Source organism: Poeciliopsis prolifica, unplaced genomic scaffold (assembly GCF_027474105.1).
Source record: "Poeciliopsis prolifica strain line A6 unplaced genomic scaffold, Auburn_PproV2 SCAFFOLD011, whole genome shotgun sequence".
NCBI classification, from domain to species: domain Eukaryota; kingdom Metazoa; phylum Chordata; class Actinopteri; order Cyprinodontiformes; family Poeciliidae; genus Poeciliopsis; species Poeciliopsis prolifica.
Genome location: NW_026562386.1, coordinates 10,932,937 through 10,941,558, shown reverse-complemented (window position 1 = coordinate 10,941,558; position 8,622 = coordinate 10,932,937). Strand labels below are relative to the sequence as shown.

Genomic DNA, 8,622 nt, shown 5'->3' with positions numbered 1-8,622 from the left:
CCTGGAAATGTGGAAACATTCTGTCTCTGAAAGCCAGCCTGCCTGCACATTTGTGCAGCATCACATAGGTGACGTATCTACACTCCATAATGGACATTCTTGGAGGCCAAATGGACATTATCAGCAGGCTGAATGAGGTTGGTATCAGCTCCATGTCTCAGCTCCTGCCATGACCACCACTCTCACCTCTGCAGGGGTTCTTTGATGAACTCCATATCACTTCACACAATCACGATGATACACGGTGGCACCGTCCTGGACATGGACAGAGACATGGCTTTGTGTGGAGGTTGTGTGCAGCCGATACCGTTGTATACTTTAGAGACAGAGAAAGAGAGGCAGAAAATAAATGAAAGAGATACCACAAGAAAAAACAACAACAACAAAAAAAATGAAGTGAACGTGTGCGTTCAATGTCCCCTTGGTTTGGGCTTCAGCTAATGGACAGAGATAGTACATCCTCCATTACAGAGCAGCATTGCTGATGACCCAAATGGACACAAACATTCTCCATGGAGGCTGAGAGTGTATTGAGGAGGGAATGTTTTGGAAAAACCTCTCAACTGAAACATGAGCAATACAGAAAAAGTGGAATATTGTACTTCTGAAACTTTAAATTCTGACATGGATAACGCATTTTGAATTAAACAGGAAGGTTTTCAATCAGAGATGAAAATATTAAAACATCACAATCCTAAACCAAAACTAAAGCTTACTTACAGTTCTTCACTTCATATGTTGGCTAATCTGAAGAATGAGGAGGTGGATTAGAGGTGAATTTGTATTTATATCCCGGAACATTTTTGCATATTCATTTCATTTATTTTATGTGAATTTCAGGTAAAATTGCAACAAAAAAGCAGTACATAATTAGAAAGTGGAACAAAAACAACATGGTTTGGAAAATAGTAAATGTCATAAGAATGTGACATGCAAATGCATCCAACTTGCTCTCCTGTAATACCCGTAAATGAAGCTCAATCAGCTTCATTACAAGAAGCAGCAATTTTCAAGACTTGCCACAGATTCTCAATGTATTCAGTAAGATGAATACCCTTTGATATGCTTAAAATCTTTGATCTGCTGAAAGGTGAACTTCACCCTGATTATTTTTGCAGACTTTAAATGGCCTTGAGGGAAACTTTAAATGCCCTCTTTCTGACTTTCTTTCACCACTGGCTTTCTTCTTGCTATTCTTCCACATATTTGTGATATGTAAAACTAATAGTTTTCCTTTCAACTGCTTAAAAGACCTAAGTTTTGGATCTCCACAGCTGTTTTGAAGTTACGATATCAAGGTGGACATGTCCAGGCTTGGTAAGTTTGAAGTTATGCCACACTCTGTCTGTTTTTAAAATACATCGGTTGATTGTGTCAAAATGAGAGATGCCGCCTCATCAGTATAGAAGTCAATTATAATAAAAGTCAGATGAAGGCAAATATAGCACACAGAATCAGAATCAAAATAGAAAAAAATTGTTTACATTATAGTATAGTATCCACTTCCCTATAGTAATAAAATCAAGAGTAAAAGAGCCGCCAAAGTCAGCTGTGGTCCTGGCTGCACTTTCTCTACAGCTCATCCTCCCTGTGTGTGTGTGTGTGTGTGGGGGTGTGTGTGTGTGTGTGTGTGTGTGTGTGTGTGTGTGCTGCAGACAAAGATATGGCTCTCAAAGGGGCCTACACAGAGCGGCTCAAAGGCTCCCATTTCTGCTTGCTCCTCTCAGTTTCCCTCAATCACATTTTGTGATGGAAAAAAATCCAGTGTACATATTTCAACATGGTGTAGAACTGACAAAATGACTCATTACGCATTGCTTTACACTTCCCTCTCCCCCTCCCAGGATTTTTCAAAATGGCTGGCACCTCCTTGTGCTGGTTGTTGTCCGTCACCCTGCCTTTGCAGTGACCTTGAGACGGAAATGAAGGCAGGGTGTTGCTCCCATAACCGCTGCAATACAGTTTCTCTCCGCAATTTGATTAACAGCCACAGAGCAAAAATGTATCTCATTTACAGTGACAGCCAGGGGGAGGGTGGAAAACACCTTGTTCATAACTACTATCAATCACAATAGGATTAGAATGCCTCTCTCTGGTCCTTTTTATTTCTCATTAACTCAAAGTTGTTAATGAAAAACAGAGCTGATTCATGACAACAGAGACTTTTTATTACATCTACCATGATTATTCCAGCGAAGAACAAGTGTATTAAAAAAAAAACATATTCTAAAATCTCCCCTTTATGTTCCCCCTGTTTCATTAAAAATATAGTAATTTTTTTTATTGTTACAGCAGTACATGGCCACTGCCATTGCTAATGACAAAGACAGTTTCTGGCAGCAAGATGCTCAGATTAAATGATGTGACAATGTGTGACACAAAACTGTCTGTTGTGATCAACCACTTCTGATGGCAAATAGATCCACACCCCCCCTGTGAAGAAACTTGAGACTGACCATGTGATCCAGACGGAACGCCATTCTTCCAAGTCTCTGTGAAATGAGGACGCAGACCCAGAAATAAATTAATCAATACATAAATGTGAAGATGTAAAAGTGGAAGGCAATCGTACTGTCTGGGCTGAATTAATGAGGTGCTTCCTTCCATCCACATCTCAAGGTTTTTAAAGCTCATCAGCCATCTTTACCATCCACTAATATCCTCGGGCCGAGCAGAAGAGGCTGAAGGAAAAAAAAAAAATCAAATGCTAGCCACTTTTTAATAGAAATTAAAATCAGTTGAGCTTAAAGCGTCTTATTTTCAGTGGCTACTCGTGGCTCAGCTGAGGATGAGGGTGAAATCAGGGGATCCCAGGGCGGAGAGGTCGGACCCCATCCAAATTCTGTCCCACTCTGACCACCTGAGCCTCTGCTTTCAGTGTTCTCTTTACTGGCACCTGATTCGGGCAGCACAGAACCAATTTGTTGCTTCACACCAATTCAAGTTGCACTTACCCTGCTGGGTTACACCTTTTCTCCTCTCACCTATAGGTTTTTTTTTTTTTTTTTTTTTTCAGTACCTGAGGCGATTACATGGAAATACAGCAAAAGTAACTTTACAGTTTGCTCAATCTGAAAAAAAAGTACATTGCTTAGAGTAATTGGCGATCCCTATGGTTAACAGGACTTGTGGTATAGGCGGTATTATCAGGACAGGCCCAATGCCATTTGCATACAAATTGGCCAGATGGTACCTTGTTGTTATGACAACGGCACACAGCTCTCAGAATTCATTTGGAAGTGAACTATAAAAGGGGAGCAGGCACCAAGAACCACTGTTATTGATGAAATTTCCTTTCCTTTAACAAAAAGAAAGGTGTTACTGAACCTTTTTACACACCTGAAGCTAATCACAATACCAGAATCGATTCGTAGATACACTGACTGTGATACATTGGCCTCTGTATTAAATGGTGAACAAACTATTTCAAACCTCCAGAAGACAATATTTGAAAAAAAAAAAACAGTCAAGTGTTTGAATGTGAAGCTGTCCCAATTCCAGTGTTCTTGTTTTATAAATTATTAGTAATTTACATCCAAGAGACTTTTTATAGAGCACTGTCCTCTTTCAGGGTTCCCTTGATTTTGTGAAAGTGTGGGCAATTCCTTGCTATGAGTCATGTCAAATCTTGAGAGCCAGGGAGAGAAAGCTAACTCTGATGATGACACAGTGTCCTCTACTGGCAGACTGTGGCAGGGAGTTTACACAACTGCTCGCCTGGCTGAGCAGATAATATTTAGCTCAAGGGCAAGTGAACTGATGCTTTTCCTAAGTCATTGTGGCTCAGCTTACTGGTCAGGTAAATTGCTTTGCGCTGGACACCATGAGAATTCTGTTAACCCAGCATATTTATCTAATTTATAAACCCCCACAAGTTGTTGGTTTAATCATTGGCCTCAGTGCAACAGTAAAACCATCATGGGAAGCTGTTTGTATCCCACAGAGGAAGCAGCTTTTGATTTGTGATGGATTTTGGTTTGACCCATCAGCTGATTTGTGGAACACATATTACTTTTCCCTCCATAGTGTGTGAAATATGATACTTCAGTGACTGTCCTGTTACAGATTGTCAGAGACAACTGGCTCAAACTACCTCAGCCCGGACTGAAACACCTGTATCAGCAGCAATACAACACAGAGAGTGTATTTGTATGTGCATGTGTGTATTACATCTCAACCTGAGGGTGGGAGCTAAAGGAAGGTGACACATTGTGCCTCTCTAGCATATAAATGGATCCCTCTGCCCTCTGGTGCAGTGGCATGACAGTTTGGGAAGTTTCTCCTCCACAAACGTGTAACATTTCTCAAGGTCACAACTTGCCTGCAGCACGAATTCTTACCAAAGCAGCGTCATACTAATTTGTCACTCACCATCCAATTCAACATGGCAATTCGATGGGGACTCTGCGGAGCGGGGAAGATAAGCCATGACTTCAGTGTGGCCATGAAGACTCTGCCAGCGGAAGATCACCAGGTAACAGAACCAAGAAAGCTCACTCCAATGTCAATATTCAACTGTGTTTTGTGTTCAGAACAGAAGCAGAAATATCTACTTTGTTCATTTTGCAGATAGCAGCCATTGCATCACGGAGCAGTGATCGTGCCAAAGAGTTTGCAAAGAAGCACAGTATTCCAAAAGTTTATGGAAGTTATGAGCAGCTGGCCAGAGACCCAGATATTGGTGAGCTAGAAGTTCAGAACAAGTAAGCTGTGCATATGGATAATGGTTTTTTTCTGTCAGCTAAAGATAATACATCTGTGTCCTTAGACATTGTCTACCTGGGAGTGCTACACACAGAGCACTGGAAAGTTGGTCTGCTGTTCCTACAGGCTGGGAAGAATGTCCTGTGTGAGAAACCCTTTGCAATGAACTCCAGGCAGGTCAAAGACCTGGTGGAGGCCGCCAGGAAAACCAATGTGTTCCTGATGGAGGTAAGGTAGATTTCTGTCCATCATGAATTTGTGTGTAATTTATATTACACCCTTTTACACTATTATGTATCAACCCTTCTATAATTTGATCAATTCAAAAACTAACCAGCAACTGATGTTTTCTGGACATGTCATGTTATTTCCAGTTGGTCAATTTATCCTTTCACAGGAAGAAAAGTTAAACAAATTCGTGTTGTCCCCAAAAACTAACTTAACTAGTTATGATGCTGCCTAACTTTGAAGCTCCACGTGTCTTTAAGCACACAACATTCAGAATAGGCCGTGGATCAGAAGCAACTTGATTTCCCCACCTTTTGAACCAATGCAATGTGTTTTTTCAGAAAGTCACTCTTCATCGGAAGTTAGGAAAAAGTGACATCAGCTTAAAATTTACCAGAGTGAAAAGTTGTATTTTCTGTACAACCTTTTCATAATGACATGCTGATGTCTATCAAGCAATTGGAGATCTTAATTAATTAGACAAATTGCTTTGCACATAAAACCAGTCTCAAAAAGACAGACTATGTTAAGAATTATAGTAGCAATTTACAACATCAGCAAAAGTTGGGTTCTGCTGACTGTTTTGTCCCCTTTCAGGCCATCTGGTCCCGCTGTTTTCCAGTGCATGCCGAGGTGCGTAAGCTGTTGGCTGAAGAGGCAGTAGGCGAGGTGAAGCTGGTGAAGGCCTACTTTGGCTCCCCTCAGCTCCACATCCCTCGCTCAGTTGAGAAGGAACTGGGAGGAGGAGCTCTGCTGGATATTGGAGTGTACTGCCTTCAGTTTGTACTGATGGTGTTTAACGGCGAGAGGCCAGAGTCTATTCAGGCCTCGGGTGTACTTCTTGACTCGGGTAATTTTCAGCATACAGGACTTGCAGGAGGGCGTGGGATGTACTTTATTATTATTAATCGCAAACTGAGCATGACTGAAGTGGGAGTGAAAAATCCCTGAGTGACACATAAAAGTTACTTACACATAAACTTCAGAGTAAACACTCCACGGTGTAATAGTTTTAACAGAGAATCCAAGATTTATCATCATTAAATCTAATCCAAATGCCCACAGCAGAACAGTTATACTGTTTATCTGGGGGGGAAAACTTCAAACCTTCTGATTATTACAAAAAAAAAAATTAAGCTGAATCAATTAATTCATATTATTATTATTATTATTAGTAGTAGTAGTAGTAGTAGTAGTAGTAATAATAATAATAATAATAATAATAATAATAATAATAATAATAATAATAATAATAATAATAATAATAATAATAATAACAATAATAATAATATATTTTGTTGATTGTCATTGCTGTTTTCATTTGTATTCCCTCTTTGCTCTTCTAGTTTGTCATTTTCAATCTACTTCTTAAACCTAATATGGTTTGGCTTTGTTAAAGTCAACTTTGAACTAGGGAGATTTTATTTTCTGCCCTTTTTAGAATTAATCTGCTATTTACATTGATTGCAGTCAGTCTCTTTGAAAATAAGAAACAATCATGCGAGAATTGTGCACTGAAAGCATTTTAATGCTTTTTGTATGTCACTGTAAGTATCTAAATTTGTTTTTATATTTTTGGCAGGAGTGGATGAGTCTGTGGTTGTTGTTATGAAATTTTCCAGAAAGAGGATGGCCCTCTGTGCCTTTTCAATAGCTGCTCGTTTTTCAAACGATGCCGTCATCAGTGGCACCAAAGGTTCTATTAAAGTACGTTTTACCAACACTGCGCAGAGCCATTTAACTTAATTAAGAAATAATGCATATGCAAAAACAAATTTAAAATAACTTTCTTGAAAAATCAAGTAGAAGATTTGAGACAATTATCTGATAACTTTGTTAAGTCTGGATTGTTAAAAAAGCACCTGTTAAAAAAGCACCTGGTCTGTTCCCTTTAGGTGCTTGGGCCAATGCACTGCCCTACCACTCTGCTGCTGAATGACAAGAAGACAGAGTACCCTCTGCCTGAACCGTGCCTTCCTCTGAACTTCACCAACAGCACTGGGCTTCGATACGAGGCAGAGGAAGTGAGACAGTGCCTGTTAAAAGGTAGGTCAGGATGAAAGGGAAGGTGTGCATTTGTCTTCAAAAGATTACAAGGTTTGAATGGCTCAAACACTGTTTCAAAGAACACTGCAATTCAGTGAAATAGTTGCATTTTTGGAGGCTCCTGAAGAAACATAAGATGAAAAATCATACACTATGTTACCTATCTTTCTGGATCAGTCTGGTTTCTGCTTTCTGTCCTTAGTGTCCTCTACAGTATGTTATTATTAGATGCTTGTTTTTTACCCCTTCTTCCCATTTGCATAATCTTTTTATCCCTGCTTTACCACACTCTGCGCTTCATTATGAATATGTACATAAATTTTGCTGTGTTTCTGTCTCACTTTGCTCGCCTGTGCAGGACTTAAGGAGAGCCCACGGATGCCTCTGGCTGATTCCATCCTACTGACAGAAATCATGGATGAAATCAGGAAACAAGTGGGAGTTGTCTTCAGCCAGGACAGAAAATGACATCAGTCCATAGAAGTGAATTCTTCCTCTCCTACAGTGAACCCCCTTTTGCCTTAGAAGGGTCAAAAGGGGGTTGCTTGAGGCAGGGTTTGGATTGTTAGAATAAACAGATCACACAAAAGCCTGAACACAGTCATTTTGTTTGGGGTTTACTACCACAATCAATAGATTAGAATAACTATGTGAACTGTCTGAATTCTTCATAAATAATTTTGTTGCCTCTGGATTGTCACAAAAAATTTTTTTTTGTAATGAGTATATTGGAACACATGACTGATTTATAGATAGATAAAAGAACATATTTAATCAAAATATTAACTATGATTAAATATTATATTTAATAAACATGTAGATCAACTGTATTGAGCTCCAGCATCATTAAATTCTTATTTGTGTCCTTTCTAGATAAACAAAGTATTCATTGTAAGATCCCAGATAGCACAATGAGTGAAACAACGGTGAAACAATGTCAGGCAGAGACACTGAATCTATGCTGAAGCCTGGCATTGAAACGGATTTGAAAATGGTTGGTGACTTGCATGTTGAATCACCGTTAGGATTTCAACCATAACTGACATTATATCAGTGTTGATTCAGCCATTGTCTCGATGTCAATTTGCATGCATATTTATGTTGATTTTACATTGAATAAATGTTGATTCAACCATCATTTGAACGTGGATTTTCACGCAGATTTGTGTTATTACATTGAGTCAATTCTTATTCAAACATCATTTGACTGTGTATCTGCGTGCAGATTTATGTTGATTTTAGATTGAATCAATGTTGAAGTATTTGTGTTCATTTTATATTGAATGAAAGCTAAGAATTTATGTACATTTTTGGTCTGATAGGTCTACATCATAACATAGTGCTAAAAATTACTTCACTGGTGTTAAACACACTTTTATTAGCAGATGGGTATCATGAGTATATGTCTTGCATTAACATTTCCAAAAATGTGTGTACAAAATGTTGACAATGACAACATGGCATTGATATAACATTTTATTTTGGAAAAGACGGATAGATCTTTAAACATATTTGACTCCTTTTTCTCTGTGAGAACAAGTCTACTGTCCATGGAAGAACAGTGTCCATGAGGTTAAGCTTTGAACTGTATGAACCAGGAAAACATTACAAGTTGTGGTAACACTAGTTTGACTCTGATTGGCA

The 8,622-nt window shown here is 39.0% G+C and overlaps 1 protein-coding gene across 1 annotated transcript; it reads left to right on the top strand.

Moving 5' to 3' along the window:
• Positions 1–4,246: 4,246 nt before the first annotated feature.
• LOC129364011 (trans-1,2-dihydrobenzene-1,2-diol dehydrogenase-like) lies at positions 4,247–8,116 on the top strand. The gene is made up of 7 exons (XM_055036374.1): positions 4,247–4,474; positions 4,570–4,681; positions 4,769–4,932; positions 5,530–5,782; positions 6,515–6,639; positions 6,828–6,978; positions 7,337–8,116. The coding sequence occupies exons 1-7, from the start codon at positions 4,385–4,387 to the stop codon at positions 7,444–7,446; spliced, it is 1,005 nt and encodes a 334-aa protein (XP_054892349.1). The 5' UTR covers positions 4,247–4,384; the 3' UTR covers positions 7,447–8,116.
• Positions 8,117–8,622: the final 506 nt, after the last annotated feature.

Coding starts and splice junctions, on each gene's coding strand:
- LOC129364011 (XM_055036374.1), top strand. CDS start 4,385: ATGGCAATTCGATGGGGACTCTGCGGAGCGGGGAAGATAAGCCATGAC. Junction 4,475..4,569: donor TGCCAGCGGAAGATCACCAG/GTAACAGAACCA, acceptor TTCATTTTGCAG/ATAGCAGCCATTGCATCACG. Junction 4,682..4,768: donor GGCCAGAGACCCAGATATTG/GTGAGCTAGAAG, acceptor CTGTGTCCTTAG/ACATTGTCTACCTGGGAGTG.